Source organism: Drosophila busckii, chromosome 2R, assembly GCF_011750605.1.
Source record: "Drosophila busckii strain San Diego stock center, stock number 13000-0081.31 chromosome 2R, ASM1175060v1, whole genome shotgun sequence".
Lineage (NCBI taxonomy): Eukaryota > Metazoa > Arthropoda > Insecta > Diptera > Drosophilidae > Drosophila > Drosophila busckii.
In genome coordinates this window covers 605,555-620,975 of record NC_046605.1, presented here as the reverse complement: position 1 = coordinate 620,975, position 15,421 = coordinate 605,555, and the positions used below count along the sequence as shown (strand labels likewise).

At 44.1% G+C, this 15,421-nt stretch overlaps 6 protein-coding genes across 7 annotated transcripts; 2 read left to right on the top strand and 4 right to left on the bottom strand.

Annotated features, from left to right (window-relative positions):
• The first annotated feature begins 52 nt into the window (after window positions 1-52).
• Window positions 53-3,911, top strand: LOC108597345 (cilia- and flagella-associated protein 57). The gene is made up of 4 exons (XM_017983852.2): window positions 53-441; window positions 509-1,437; window positions 1,506-1,675; window positions 1,731-3,911. The coding sequence occupies exons 1-4, from the start codon at window positions 176-178 to the stop codon at window positions 3,870-3,872; spliced, it is 3,507 nt and encodes a 1,168-aa protein (XP_017839341.1). The 5' UTR covers window positions 53-175; the 3' UTR covers window positions 3,873-3,911.
• On the bottom strand, window positions 3,910-4,856 carry LOC108597346 (charged multivesicular body protein 6-A). The gene is made up of 3 exons (XM_017983853.1): window positions 4,692-4,856; window positions 4,513-4,622; window positions 3,910-4,457 (listed from the first exon to the last, which is right to left on the bottom strand). Exons 1-3 carry the CDS (start codon window positions 4,764-4,766, stop codon window positions 3,989-3,991), a joined length of 654 nt encoding a protein of 217 aa, XP_017839342.1. The 5' UTR covers window positions 4,767-4,856; the 3' UTR covers window positions 3,910-3,988.
• A 448-nt stretch (window positions 4,857-5,304) lies between these two features.
• LOC108595859 (lipopolysaccharide-induced tumor necrosis factor-alpha factor homolog) lies at window positions 5,305-6,068 on the bottom strand. 2 transcript variants are annotated; one of them, XM_017981150.1, is made up of 3 exons: window positions 5,708-6,068; window positions 5,514-5,643; window positions 5,305-5,454 (listed from the first exon to the last, which is right to left on the bottom strand). In XM_017981150.1, exons 1-3 carry the CDS (start codon window positions 5,874-5,876, stop codon window positions 5,352-5,354), a joined length of 402 nt encoding a protein of 133 aa, XP_017836639.1. In that variant the 5' UTR covers window positions 5,877-6,068; the 3' UTR covers window positions 5,305-5,351. The 2 variants fall into 2 exon arrangements, with proteins under 2 accessions (XP_017836639.1, XP_017836638.1); XM_017981149.1 differs by having other exon boundaries at window positions 5,514-5,649; window positions 5,708-6,052.
• A 211-nt stretch (window positions 6,069-6,279) lies between these two features.
• On the bottom strand, window positions 6,280-7,460 carry LOC108595966 (lipopolysaccharide-induced tumor necrosis factor-alpha factor homolog). The gene is made up of 3 exons (XM_017981253.1): window positions 7,387-7,460; window positions 6,494-6,627; window positions 6,280-6,437 (listed from the first exon to the last, which is right to left on the bottom strand). The coding sequence occupies exons 2-3, from the start codon at window positions 6,622-6,624 to the stop codon at window positions 6,335-6,337; spliced, it is 234 nt and encodes a 77-aa protein (XP_017836742.1). The 5' UTR covers window positions 6,625-6,627; window positions 7,387-7,460; the 3' UTR covers window positions 6,280-6,334.
• Window positions 7,461-7,842: 382 nt separating this feature from the next.
• Window positions 7,843-8,335, bottom strand: LOC108594858 (lipopolysaccharide-induced tumor necrosis factor-alpha factor homolog). Its single transcript, XM_017979997.1, has 3 exons — window positions 8,206-8,335; window positions 8,003-8,138; window positions 7,843-7,945 (listed from the first exon to the last, which is right to left on the bottom strand). The coding sequence occupies exons 1-3, from the start codon at window positions 8,333-8,335 to the stop codon at window positions 7,843-7,845; spliced, it is 369 nt and encodes a 122-aa protein (XP_017835486.1).
• A 934-nt stretch (window positions 8,336-9,269) lies between these two features.
• On the top strand, window positions 9,270-15,331 carry LOC108597052 (protein virilizer). The gene is made up of 7 exons (XM_017983371.2): window positions 9,270-9,348; window positions 9,495-10,159; window positions 10,217-11,826; window positions 11,890-13,167; window positions 13,243-13,939; window positions 14,010-15,071; window positions 15,131-15,331. Exons 1-7 carry the CDS (start codon window positions 9,283-9,285, stop codon window positions 15,309-15,311), a joined length of 5,559 nt encoding a protein of 1,852 aa, XP_017838860.1. The 5' UTR covers window positions 9,270-9,282; the 3' UTR covers window positions 15,312-15,331.
• Window positions 15,332-15,421: the final 90 nt, after the last annotated feature.

Below are 15,421 nucleotides of genomic sequence, written 5' to 3'. Positions count from 1 at the left end.
GATAAACAAAACGTTCGTTGTTTGATCGAAATTATTTTGGAATTTTCTCTTCGAGTGCTAGACACACACAATATACACTGAGTTATTGTCTAAAAATTGCAGATTTGCAACTAATATTTTCAGCTGTTAGCCAACTGTTGTTAAGAAATTTATATTTTTTAGTTAATACCTCAAAATGGATGACAAACAACAACGCAGCTCAGGAGGCTCAGTCGTCATACGGCCGAAGCTTATCTATGGTCTGCGCACCGATGTCATTGGCAATGTTCACTTTAACTTGAGCCGGGAAGTCGTCTACCCCGTGGAGGGGGTGCTGGCCTTTCATGATTTTGTGTCTAACAAGCAGCGATTTCTTAGGTTTCCGGAAGATACTAGGCCAGAGGTTATTGCGCTCAGCTCCCATCGCAAATTACTGGCTGTTCTGGAAAGGCATTCCAAAAAGTAATAATAATAATGCATTTCTTTTTTTTTTTTAATTATTATATTTGCTTGTTGTTTCTGCCTCCAGCGGTCGCTACATATCTATCTACGAATTGGCCACTCTGAAGAAACGACGTCATCTGGAGCTGCCTGGAAACCATCGCAATGCAGAGGTGCAGCAGATGATCTTCACGCAGGATTCGCGTGCCATAGCCATAGTGACCAAGCCGCCGGTGGAAATGCTGTTCATGTTGGTCCTAGACAAGACGAGCACCATTATCGAGGGCCGCGCTACGTTGCCAGGCTCCAAGGGAGGCGCCGAGTGCATAGCGGGCAATCCGAATGATTGCAGCTTTCTCGCTGTTGGTGGTGATCGTACACTGCTGTTGCTGAGCAAGTCGGAGCGAGGCTTTAGCTTAAGCAACAACATTAAGGTCACGTATCGCGTCACCTCGATGGCCTTTCTATCAATGGACCTGCTAATGGTGGGTACCGAGAACGATCAGCTGATTTTGGTGGAGAATGGCGAAGTGAAGCTTAGCCAGAAAGCGAGCGTGGCGGAAACAGTTGATTTGCTGATCGATCAGGAGGTGTTCGATCGCGACCGTGAGCTACAGGAGCAGCGCTTCTCCTTGCCCCAACAGGCGGCCGTGCTGGCCGATCTTCGTGTGCTTTGCATGACTGCCTTTGCCAAAGGCTTCGCCTTCATTATCTTTAACAAAGCGTTTGTTTTCGAGCGGGTGTCCAAGTTTAAGTTTGAGCGCAAGACCATTCTGACGGTACCGATGACACTGTACGCTGAGCCCATGTATCAGATTACCAACCTGGCTATAGACCACAAACAGGAGACAGTTATAGTGACCACCTCGCATGCGCAGATCTATGTGGGCATACTCATTGTGCCGGAGACTCTCAAAGCGAAGCACTTGAAGTTCGAGCCTCTGGGCGTGCTTATACACACGGCTGAGGTTGTCGATATATCCGTGTGCGCCTGGAAACCTATCATTATGACGGCTTGTAAGTGGGCCCCCCCCCCCCGTGTCTCCCATTTGCGTTGCTAATTTACTTGTAATTCTAATTAACAGCTAGAGATCAGACGATACGCATTTGGAATTATGAGACTGCGAAGGTGGAACTGGTGCGCAAGTTTCAGGTGGATGTTAATATAGTAGAGCTGAATTCTACTGGCCTGATGGCAGCCATAGGCTTCTCCGATCAGCTACGCATAACCCAAATTTTTATGGATGACCTGAATGTAAGAAATGTACTCTTTATTAGATCAAAAGCTGATTATTTGTCTTCTCTTGCAGATTGTCAAGACGTATAATTTTCCGCATTGCAACGATGTGCGTTATTCGAATTTTGGCCATCTCATGGCCGCTGCCTACGACAACAATATTACTATTACATCTGTATATAACCTGGAAGTGGTTATAAATCTTAAAGGACACAACGGCACGGTCCTATCCGTAGCTTGGACTAGAACCGATAAATATTTGATATCTGGTGGTGCCGAGGGTGCCATTTATCAATGGGACATCGAGTCGGGCGCTCGACTGCAGGAGATTGTGCAAAAGGGCACTGAGTATGTGACCATCTGCTGTAGCTTCCATGAGCCCATGAGCATATTTGCGGGCACCAATCATGGCACATTGCGTGAGTTCCAAAACTCGGAGCTACAAAGGGAGATAGCCATACCATCGAGGAACAAAGGCTCTGTTTCGGATATATGTCTAGCGCGCTCAGACCTCATCATGTTTATAGCTGATCATGAGGGTGGGCTGTTCAATATGCAGCTGCCTTTCCTTGAGGCGGGCGGTGGCACTTTTAGCAACTTTCGCTTTTTTGATGGCACTGTTAATAAGCTGAGGCTCACCTACGACGGCACCATGCTGGTCGCCATTTCCAAAAACGGTACTGTGGCTATATGGAATATGGACAACATAGAGGAAAAAGTGGCACCCATAGATCAGGATTTGATGAAAAGCCAAGAGGTTTTGATACCCAGGACTCAGTTGAGTGATAAAAACGAGCAAATTGTGAACTTGGAGCTTCGCCTCAAGCAGCAGGCAGAGGAGTTTCAGTACCAACTCAGCCAGAATGAGATATTCGATGGTCAGCAGCTTCAAGAAGTGCATCGCAGTTACTGTAGCGCATTGGAAGAGCTCAAGGAGCTAAACAATGAGATTGAATCTAGGCATACGGAGGAGATGAATCTGATTACATTCCAGATAAATGATATGAAGCAGGACTTTCGCGCTCAGATGGACAGCCTGTCCAATCAATACTCTGAGCGCATGTTAATAGAATATCAAAAGTTTACCAATCTGCGTGAGAATATGCTTGAGCTGCGAGAGAGCTACGAGGAGAAGCTCAAAAACTCCACAGGCACGCTCCAGGATACCATTGAGGCGCTGGAGAATGACTACAAAAAACAGTTGGACGAGCGTAAAGACTTAATAAGAGAGCTTATGAAGGAAATGCAGGACAAGAAAAGCGAATTCATCGAATACTGTCAAGAAGTGGAGCGTGACAATGACCGCAACATGGTTGCCACGCAAACAGAATATGAAAACAAGTTGACCGCAGAGCGTAATGAAACGCAAATGTGGCGCGGCAAGGCGGGCGTACTGCAAAAGAAATATGAATCCCAGAGCAAAGAAATTGACAATCTGCTCGAAGAGGTTGAAACTTTGAAGGAGGAGCATTATAAGTCGCAATCCAAGATGGCCAAACAGCAGCGTAATATAGAGGATCTACAAAAGGATATATCGGACAGAGACTATGCCATTGGAGCCAAGGAGAAGCGTATACAGGAGTTGCTCCACAAAAACCAAGAGCTGGACAAATACAAGCAAGTGCTGAACCATAAGATTGCCGAACTCAAGGCGGAAATAGAGCCTAGAGAGTTTCAGATTAACGACAAGCGCAAACATATTATTGAAATGGAAAACGAATTGGAAGGACTTAACCAAAATAATATTACGTTGGAGTTGCAGCTTAAGGAAATGCGGGACAAGTACCTAAGCAACGTAGCTGAGCTACGGACCGAAAGGCATCGCGCCAAATCGGCTAGAGAATGCCTCAATTCCATCTGTACAGATATTTATTACGTGGCCGGCGAAGTCAACACTGCAGAGGGTCTAAAAAAAGCGGTCAAAGAGCTGTTCCACAAGCATGCCAGCGATGATGAGCTAAAGCGCTTTGTCACTTTGGATGCGGAAGTACGCGACGAGTTCCTACGTCAGCGTAAGCAAATTGAGAATGTACTGGCGCGCTATAAATCTGTTGCAGAGGACAAAACAGTGCAGAAAAAGTACGACAAGCTGTTCGGGGAGAATGTGGTGCTGCTCGACGAAATTGAGAAGCTTCGTGAGCAGAACAAACAGTTGAACAATCGCATTAGGGATGACTATCAGAGTCGCAGGAGCCACACGAAAGAGGCCAAGTAATGGTTTCCGTACAAATAAAAGCCTTAAAAGCATTTGTTACAAAGATTCTTACAAAATATTTACACACAGGAAAAAATGTTTAGCTATTTACATATGTATGTGTATATGTAGCTAGTTTAGGACTCAACAAGCACTCTTTGCTTAGTGGCCTGGACTTTGGTGGGCTTGGTTTGCTCTGGCTCGTCTGCCATTTCGTTAGTTTCTATCTCTGGTAACTGCTCCTTGGGCACATCGGGCAACTGCAGCACCTTTGCGTCCTCCTCCGCCTCTAACGCATCCAGTTCAGCCAACACGTCCTCTTCATCCTGCGTGCTTAGCACATCTGTTAATATGGCATCTATCTCCTGCTGCTTTTCTATGCCTTCACGTGTTTCATCCATGATTTTTTCTACTTCATTGATGTCAAGCATTTCGTGCACCTTCTTCAGCGCCGCATTGCCTTGCTTCAGTCCATCCAACACTTTCATCTCCACTTGCGCAAACTCCAGGTCTGCAGCCAGCTTCTCCAGATTCTCCAGCTGCTTGTCCGCATTGCTCAGCAAGCTCTCTTGATATTTCTTTTTGCGCAGCAACAGCTTGGCGCGACTGCAATTAAATTCGTGAATGAGTCAGCTTTCTGTTTTTTATCTAACCCCCTTACTCTTTTCTGCCTTGCAGCAAGCATTTCTTCGCCAGTAGTCTATCATTCTCCAGTTGTAGCTCAATTCGCTTCTGGTACTGCTTAAGTCGATCCCGTTGTTGCTTCAATTGCTACATTACAAATTAAAAACCTGTATATGTTATGCATTAACTTATAATCAGACAATTTATTTTGCTTACCAGTACAGCCTTGTCATGATCTGTTATGCGACTCGGCGTTGTCTTCTTGCTTGTTTTACCAAATAACGCACCCATGTTGGTAACAGCAATAGTTAAGAAAACTAAATATCCTAAAAATTTATTTTACAATGTAAACAAATATCTAATTTTTGGAATATACCGTACAAATTTAGCGAGTATCATCCGCAAAAATACGCACTCACTATGTGCATACTTTTTTGGATGATACTCGCCAACTCTTGGTATATTCCAGCAATTCGATATTAGTTGTGTGTGTGTGGTGAATTTAAAATTTTTTCCGTTATGTATAGTGCGTTTTTCGTATCGCTGATTCTCCAGCATCGTTCTACATACTTCTTGCACGCGTTGCAGCTTAAAACTTTGCAATTTCGCACCAAACAAGATCAGCTCTATATGCGCACGGATATCCAAACTGATCTTGTCTACTATATGTAAGATATAAATGCATTTATAATATGCTGTTGCTGCGGCATCATTTTACTTTTAGAGTAAAATGATTAAGTATAAATGTTGGTGGATCCAAAAAAATTGCTAGTGTTTATTTTAAGCAACAATTTATCATACATAATTAAAACGTTTGCATTATTATAAAGCCAGTAACGGATAATTATATATAAAAATTTGAATCGATATCAAGTTTTAGTTTTGATAAGCTCCCACAAAAGCACCACAGTTCTTGCAGCTGTGCACGGCGCTTTGACATGAGTCTACGCAGTAAGGAATGCAGCAACAACAAATGCCACTAAAAAAAAATGGATTAGAAAATACAGGACACTTAAAATACATATAACTTCAACTCACCCGACTAGACAAATAGCAAGCGCAAAGAGATGAGTCTTTGTGCTCGGCTCGTACTTCACAATTGTCATCTGACGCTCCTGACAAGAGGGGCACGTAGCGAGAGTCGGATTTTTTCCCAGATTGTTTTGAGCTGGTGCTTAATAACCAGATCCATTCAGTAATACTAATTTTGCTTGCAACTAAGTTCTACTTACTTTGCACCATAAAAACTGGCTGCTGTGGGGTCACATTTATCACTGCTGGAGTCATCCCGGGCGCTGACATTGTTGTCTCAGACGGTATCATTGTGGGTGCGCTGCCCAGTTCACCGTAGTGTGGTGGCGCCTCTTGCATCTCCGGATATATGCTATTCTTTGATTCCATTTCTCTTGTGGTCCGTTGACGTTGAAACTTGTCCGTAAACTAAAATGCATTTAGCATGACTATTTGGTCAGAACCTCAGGTTTTGTGGGGTAAAAGCATTATAGTTTTGTAGTGTACGTGTGCATGCGTGCTTTCGCTACATTGCGAGCAAACAAAGAGCGTTTCATCAGTTGCTGAGCCGAGTTGTGGTGGATATGGGGCGTATGCGCAATGTGAAATACCCTACGGGAGTCTTTGGCATACTCTTTGGGGTCTTGTTATTAATTGTTGTTATTAATGAGAAACAACGCCCAACTGATTATTTTGCACTGAACACTCTTTAAAAACGCGATGTCTAGTGTTGATTTGCTAAGCTATAAGCATTATAGATTTATATTTGCAATTAAATAAGATTTCATGTTGTGTAAAAGATAAATTTGAAAATAAGTTTATATGCCCTCAGATCATGTCCATCTTCCTTAGCGCTCGTAGGTGCCAACTAGAGCATTGCACGAGGGGCAGTAGTGATCCGTATTGCGAGCGCACTTTGTGCAATACACGCAGCAGGCGCAAGGCCAGCAGCTGTAAGCATAAGATTGTCATTAAAAATTCATTGTTGAATATCGAAAGCGGATTACCATAAAAGACAGAGTATAAGCGCAATCAGATGAGTTTTGGTGGTCGCCGTAGGATCTGTTCGCGTCGTTACCTGTTGATGACAGTTGGGGCAGACCACATTGCTGGCCTCGGGACCGACAGCTGTGGACATATTCTAAGCAAGCATAATAATTAGATACACGTACTGCAACCATCGATTTGATTAGGAGTTGACATTGAAATGAAACTCTTTTCCAGTTGCGTGACAATTTTTAAGATTATCAATACCTGATAATCTCAAATTTAAAAAAAATCCCATTAAATTGTTTCAGTGCTTGTAACTTGTTTCGGTTTCATGTCGCTATCACTAATTACACCCTTGAGCCATACAAATGTCACACAAACACAAATTTATTAGTCATACTAGTTATAGAGGTATATACCTAAATTAAGCACACAGTCTTAGGGCCTAACTGATTTTAGCTCTCGCTGGTCTAGTGTAACTGTTTGGCATGCAAAAACTAAATTTAACTCTATAGTATTTTGCTTTCATTACCTGTCAATCGTTATAAGGTGATAAATAATAATATGTAACAGCGAAGGTGCCAAACAAAATTATTAATTATGTTTTTTATAGAGATATTTTATAGAGATTATAAAGATTCGAAATCAAAGTCTATAAAATAATGAAATGTTCTGTAAAGAAGAACAAATCCTTGATCTAACTTCTCTCCCACACCATATACATGATCGATAAGCTAATTTGAACAATTTACTTAACATGTCATTTGTTAAATGGAACAACAAATGGCGTACTCTAGCCTCTTAGTTTTACTTATTTTCACGCGTTTTCAGATGGTAATCACCTTTGCGTATACACATGCCCACAATTACGCACTTTAATTATCTACGTCAGTTTCAATTAGTTACTTACTTTCGTGTATGTATAAACAAATGTAAATTTGATAGGAGTTGTTGCTACCGTGAGCTACCTGCGTGTTTCAGCCACAAAAAGATATTAAAGCAATAGGCGCACCTGTAGCACGACGGAGCCTCGGTAGAGCCTGTGCTTAGCACAGTGACGCAAAATGAATTTACAAATTAAGACCATTTTTCTATATACATTTAAGACATCTGCTAAACGCGTTGACTAACATAATATCTGTAGAGAGAAGTTCTACTCAAGTCAATTGTGTGCATTAAATGTTTTCAACGCTGCCTTTGTACCACAGTTTGGCGTGTTGTAAATGAAATAACACTGAGCAAACATTTGCTTAAAATAATGAAATTGAGAAAGAATATCTGTGAATAGGGCCAAATACATTTATTAATTCCGTTAGAACTAACATATGGTATACACGCATTTAATATGCTTTACCGACTGGCCAATTTAGTTAGCAGCTTTGCCCACAAACTGATTGCAGTTGGTGCAATAATGATCCAAGCTCATGCAGCTTTTCATGCAATAGGGCATGGGCGCCAAACAGATAAGTCTGCAGATGAGATTTAACTGTTGATGTAATACCAATGACAGTTCCACAATGACTCACCCAACTACACATAGACCTAATGCCATAAGATGTGTGTTCTTAGTCGCTCTCTGATCCAAACGAGTCATCATTACAATGTGGCAATAGGGACAAGTCATTCTCTGCGGCACGCGCCCCAAAGGTATTGGAGGAGCGGCTGAAAAGTAATTAAACTTTGTTTTGTATATCATTGTTTCTTTTTTCTTCAAGTTCGAAAAGCTTACCAGTGATGACCACCGGATTTGGCGGTGCCTGAGACGACATTGGCTGGCCCACAACTGGAGCTGTTGATAGTCCATTCTGCGAAGGATTCTTCAAATATTCATAAGGCAACGGCTTCATATCCATATCCATGACTAGGCTCAATTACACATCTAACTATAAGCTGCACAAATTTGAAAGGCTTTATATACTCCAAAACAATTTCGATCAATGCACCAAAACATGACCAATCAATACAATGCGGCGTATGCGTAATTCTAGCTAATGCATTCATTATGGCAACTATAAAAGTCTCTTTCGAAATTATTTTATTGACGTGAAACATTTTGTAATTTCCGTGATAATGGTAAAGCCATTGGAAAAATGTAGAAAATTAGCGTTCATAGAAACGAACCTATTCATCTTTTATATTTTATGTAAATTAATACAGTTCAAAGCTTAATAAAACGAATGTTCAGGATACAAATTTGTGTTAGTTAATCCTTGATTATTCAGGATTCTTTTCCATTTGTATTAGCAAAGCACCTCAATTTATTTATTTAAAGCTATGTTACAAATATAATTTATTAACCTAACTTATCTTATTAATAAAAACTCGCTACTGTACCTTGTGCTAAAGCAACTTAGTTAAGTGCTGATTATATAGCAAAGCTTATTTTAACATATATGTATTCAGGACTCTTTTCCTATTTGTATTGAATAATAATGTTAACAATCCACCTAAGTTAATCATTGAATTGGCGTTGATATGGCCATTGGCTGAAAGCAATTTAACGATTTAAGTAATGAGCTTTGAATTTTGTATTTCATTTTGAAATTGTTCTTGGTCAATATTTGGTTGATTTATATTGTTGACAACTTCATGATGACTCTCCAGGCAATTGTCATAAGTCTTATCTCGTTTGCGTTTTCAAATGGATGGCTGTGGTAAATTTAGCTATTTAATAGCCAGCAATATGCTTGCTCATCTCTACATTGCACTAAGCGGTCACACTGGCCAGATCGCAACGCAACGACGCTTGTTTTTGTTTCTTAAAACTAACTTAATTAAAAGAAGTACATAAATTATTGCTATCAAAATGGCTGACGTCGATGAGGGAGCTGAGCTGCTCTTTTTTGACACATTTTCGCATGAAGAAGTCAGCGTAAGTGATGAGTTCCCATATTTGCAAAAGCCGACACATGTATAAGCTAATTTGTTGCATGTACATACATACATACATACATATGCATATGTATGCATATACATATGTACATACATATATATACATTTTCATTTAATTATTTTTAGGACATTAACTTGGATCTAGTGCAGTTTCCCAAGCCTGTGTTCATCACACAAGTACGCATTATACCACTAGGAGCGCGAGTGCAAGCTGACTTTCCAGGTGGCGTCCGTTTGGGAGCAACCAACCCCTCCAAGTTCGATCTGGAGTTCTTTGTCAACGACTTGGGCATGACAGGCGCCTCAGCTTTTGAGAACTTGGGACAACTACGTTATAATCAGAACGACTGCATACACCTGGACTGCTCGCAAGAGAAGATACCGACGGATGGGTTGGTGCTACGTGGCTGGTATAGCACCATTACTTTGGCTGTCTATGGAATCCTAACCAATACGGTAACGGAGCCTATAGCTAGCCCGACTATGCAATGTGAGCCTGTGGGTATGGAATTGAGCGGTGGCGAGGATACGCTCAAGGATGACTGGTCGGAGCCGCTGCCTAATGAGCTGCTGTCAGGCGCACATAAGGCAAATGTTAGCATCAGCGATTATGAGCATGATGATATTGAATTGGAATATGGCTTGTCCCGGGAGCACTATCATGCCCATCAAGACGAGGAGCAAAGGGAAATGCGCAGAATACGACGTTCGACACACTCCACTGATCACTCCCCTCCTGGTCTGCGTCAGCATACACACTCAGAGAGCAAAGATAGAGATTATCTTCGCTGGTGAGTATTTTCTAGCCATCGGTAATTGTTTAAAGTTTGCAAATCATATTACTGCAGCTCAAGGGATAAACCCAGCCGTGATTGGTCACGTTCGCCAGACTACCCCAGTCATCGTTCTCGTCGAAAACGCTCAGAGCGCTCGCGCTCCGAGGCAGAGGAACACAAATGGCCACGCACGCCCCCAGTGTCCATAGATTCACCCACACGTCCGCGCTCTCCTGACAATATGGACTATGACGATGACGATTCACGCTCGCATTACAAGTTAAGCAGCTCGCATGGCTATAGACGCTCCTCTGAATCTCTGCCCCGCGATCATGAACCAACGGAACGCGAACGCTCCGAGACACCACAAGAGCAATTTGAGCCTATTTTGAGTGATGATGAGCTAATAGGCGCAGGGCCTGAAGAGGAGGCTGATGCTGCAGACATAGCAGCAGCCGCAGAGTATGAGCGTGAGCTTGAAGCAGCAGCCGCCGCAGCTCCTCCTGCTATAGAAGCATTCGAGCCGTGGCATCGCCCACTGCAAATCTTTGAGGGTGACCTGCAAGCGCTTTACGGCAAGGAACTGGAAACTTTGCGATTGCTATTCAAAAAGCTTTCATTGCAGATACGTTGGGATAATGTGCAAGCCTTCAGTGAAGAGCATGGTGGCGTGACAGTTGACGAGCGTGAACAGTTTGTTTACCTAGGCGAGCAGCTCAATAACCAGCTGGCTTATTTGGCTCAGCACTATAAGCGACGTAACTTCGTATTGCACCAATTCTTCCGCCAGGATGAAGCCCATCTGCGACAAGCAGCAAACATACTTCAGATTGCGCTAAGCTTTCAGGCGGCATGCCAGCAACCGCAGCCTGCATTTAAGATACGTCACATCAAACTGGGCGCACGTCTGGCTGAGTTGCTTTGCCATCAGGAACAACTACTGCAGCATCTGCTCCAAACGCAAAAGTTTGATCCATTTGACGCAGTATTTAAGCTCTACCAGCAGCCCTATATGGCATTATCCATCAAGCTTCAGCTGCTCAAGGCGGTGTACTCAATGCTGGACTCTAAGCTCGGCCTGAAGCACTTTCTGAGCGCTCAAAACTCTGGCTACAAACTTATTGTGGAGTGCATTAAGCAGGCCAAGCTAACTCGCACCAAGTATGCCTTGCAGGCTATACTAAAGAAACTACATCTTTATGAGTCGCTGGAAAGCGTGCGTATTTGCTGCTCGCAGCTTTACATAAAAAAAACGGATCGATCGCCTCAAGAAATCTATCAGCGGATTGAGTTTGCTTTTGAAATGTTGATGGATGCACTGCATCAAAATCAGCTGAGCTTTCAGCAGCCACGTCGCTTTCTGCCCGTGTCCCAGAAATTCGAAGTGGTTACAGATCCGAGCGCTCAGCGCAGTTTTGCCAATGCCCTCCAGTCATACTTTTCTCAGCATGCGCTGGCAGAATCACTGCTGCTATTGCTTAGCAATAGTAAGGAATTGCCGCCAACAACTTTTTTGTGCACATTGGATGTGATGCACTCGCTGTTGAAATCTCATGTGGGCATAGATTACTTTGTGGATGATGCTTTTGAGGTTACACAACTCATTCTGGCTATTTTGCTGGGCTTAGATGAGGTCCCGCTTTGGCCCAAGCACGAACATGTGCCGGAGGAGCAGTCGAAAGGTAATAAAAAAAATACATTTTTGCTCATAAATAATTATTTATTAAACATTTAATTCTTTGCAGCTGTTAAAGCGGACGAACCGCTGGAGGGAAACTTAAACACATCGAAGGAGGTCGACAACAAGCTGGAGTCAACAACCACTGTAGCCCTTGATGTGGGTGTGCAAACGGAATCTACGCCTGTTGTTAGCGGCCCAAATTGTCCACAACAAAAGCGCTTACTACGTCCAGTACTCCCCCGTCTAGCGCTGCTAGCCATAGAGCTGGCTTACAAGGTACAAACGCGATATCATATTGACGCCATTGCCTACGCTGCCGCATTGTTCGATTGCGATCCCATTAGACTATCCACGCATATGCATGCCATCTACTCACAGACCTGCGATCCGTCGGGGCGTCAGCATACCGTTGAAGTGCTTGGCTTAAACAACAATCTCAAGATCTTTATGGATATCATCAAACGTGAACAACGCCTGCAGGCCCAGCGTCAGTTAAGCTCGCCTGGCACTAAGTATAAGAGTCCAGCATTGAGCTATGCTGTGGACATGGTGGATGCCTGTGTACGTTACTGCGAACAGCTGGATTACCTAATAGAGCACGGTGGCGTTATACTTGAGCTGGCCAAGAATCATGAGAACTTTGAGCCCTCTGTATCAGCTGTGCTGCAGGAGATGTCCGTTTATATGAAACCCTTAGATGCTATAAACGTTTTTATTTATGATGACATAACACCACTAGTAGAGGTTATCTCAAGATCCTTGGACTACCTGACCACATTTCCCGGAGATCTAATCATGGCTTTGCGAATACTACGCTATCTGGTGATCAGCAAGTCGTCAACGCCCGCCGAGGCTAAGCCGCCAAAGCGTCACAGCACTGAGGAACTAAAGCATCGATTTGTAGCACTACAGCTGTATGCCGCGGATGGTGTACAACTGCTGCTCCAGATCTTGGAGCGCCTCTGCACCTATTTTGAGCAGCCGGGATTGCATGCTCCCGCCTTAATGACCATACAGGGTGTGCATTGCTGCCAAATTTTGCTGCCGACGCTACAGATTTTACGTGAGCTGCTCTCATATGCCATACTGTGTCGTAACGGAAGCTTTAAGGATCTGACTGCCATTGAATATCTGGTCAAGGTATTCTTTCTGCTATATTATTACCCAGGCCGTTGCCAGGCCGGCTCAGAGGTGGAGCAGTGCAAACTGGAGGTAGTTCAGACACTGTTGGCCTATACTCAGCCCCAGGAACTGGATGAGGAGTTGCTGCACAAGTCCCTTTGGACGCAGATGATACGCGAAGTGCTCAAGAATATTGATAGTCCTGCATATTTTATACCAGGTAAACTTTCAAACACTGCCCTTGAGATGGGCTTATTAATTCCATAACCGCTAATGAACAACCAACCCTCTCTAGGTCTGAAACTCTTGGCTGAACTGCTGCCACTGACGCTGCCCATGCCTCAACCGATCAGTGCTCATCTTCAGCAACAGCACAAGCAGCGTCTCATCACCGAACGCAAGCTCTGGTCCGCTCATCTTCATCCTCAAAGTGGACAAATTGCCAAGCTCGTTGAGGCTCTTGCTCCTTCAAGTTTTCCACAGCTCTCTGAGTTACTCCAGCGCGTGTGCATGCAGTTATCTGATTTGGCGCCTAATATGACACTACTCATAGCCAAGACAATCATGGAGCTTCTATGTCAGGAATATCAGAGTGCCAACTGCATGCCCACCACTAATCTGGAGCGTTTGTTGCGCTTCTCGACCCGCCTCAGTGCCTTTGCACCACTCAAGAGTTCCATGCTATCTATACTGTCGGGCAAGTTCTGGGATCTGTTCCATTCGCTGCTCTCACTCAATGAGTTCAACGAAGTGGTGTCCAATTGTCAAGTTGCAGTGCATCGCATATTTGATAGCTTCTTGGATTCGGGCATCTCGCTAATTTCGCACGAGTCAACCGCACTCCCGGCACTTAACCTGTCTGCCGCGCTGCCGCCTAAGGAACTTATCCCAAAGGTGATTGATGCCATCTTCAGCAATTTGACAAGTGTGGAGGTCTCACATGGCATCTCCGTACTGGCTGTACGCAATCTGGTTATTCTTACCGAGCATGAGTAAGTGATTAACATATTAAAGTATATAGGCCAGGCATTAATCTATCATCTTTCATGATGGCTTCTCCAGCTTTACTTTCTATCACCTAACCCTTCTGCTTAAGCAAAAAATCAGCGAGTTTCAGGCTTGGATGGAGCGTGTCATTCTACATAATGAGACCGTGGAGTATCATGCCAACATTGAATCGCTTATATTGCTATTACGTTCTTTAACCCGAATCGAACATCCATCCGTGAAGACTCCCATGCCGCTACGCACTCTTAAATTGGGTGCAGTAGAGCTAGCCCAGCTGCTAGAGTTTCAGGATGTAGAGCTGGACAAGCCACCGGTGCTGCAACGCATACTCTATGTGCTGGAGAAATTCAAGGCCGTGCGAAATGAGGCTGCGCTAATTGATCTCAAGGAGCTTCTCATACTTTATAGTTCCAGGCATGAGTCAACGGACGCAGTGGCAAGTGGTACATCTACAGTCATCAGTGAAACTGGATGCGAAGTTGAAACCGTTGTCACCAACCCGCTGCAAACTGAACCATACTTGCCGCAGGCTGAAGGCATCGTCACACAATACGAAGCGCGTCCGATATTCACGCGGTACTGCGCTACAGCAGAGAACCCACAGCTGACAGCACGCTATTGGCTGGAGCCGCTACCCATTGAGGTCATCGAGGACTTGAACGAGCCGCTGTACGAGCGCATCGCCTGTGATCTTACTGAGCTGGCCAACGTGTGCTTAAATCCAGATCTCAATCTTACGGGCGATTGCAAGCGTGTGCTGCATCTCTCCGGTTCTCCGCAGTCCAACCGCGAGATGACGCCGACGGCACCTTGTTTCCGTACCAGACGTGTCGAGGTAGAGCCAGCCACAGGTCGACCGGAGAAGAAAATGTTTGTTAGCGCCGTGCGCGGACGAGGGTTTGCTAGACCGCCGCCTTCTCGTGGCGATCTGTTTCGTTCGAGGCCACCGAATACATCGCGTCCACCTTCGCTACATGTGGATGACTTTCTTGCACTGGAGACTTGTGGTGCTCAGCCAACTGGCCCTACGGGATACAATAAGATTCCATCCATGTTGCGTGGCTCACGTGTTGGACGCAATCGTGGCTCCAGAATCTCTGCAGCGGCGGCTTACAGGTGAATTTTTATTGAATGTCTTAGTTGAAACTGGTTGAAATATCAGAATTATTTTCTAGGCAAAAAAAACTGTTGCGCATTGGCTCCCCATCTAGCTGGTCAGAATCATCTGGCGCACCATATCGTTCCAGTGCTGCAGATTCACACTTCACCAGCAGCGATCCTCATTATAGCTCACCCCACTACAGCGGACGTTCGCGTGGGCGTGGCATTCGCTCTAGGCCTCCATATTTGCGTTAATATTTAGCATTTATTTTCTACAGTAGATACTTAGTACATGTACCCATGTAAAAATCGATCATGCAAATTACGTTATCCTCACATGAGGCCTGTTGGCAGCAAATAAGTCA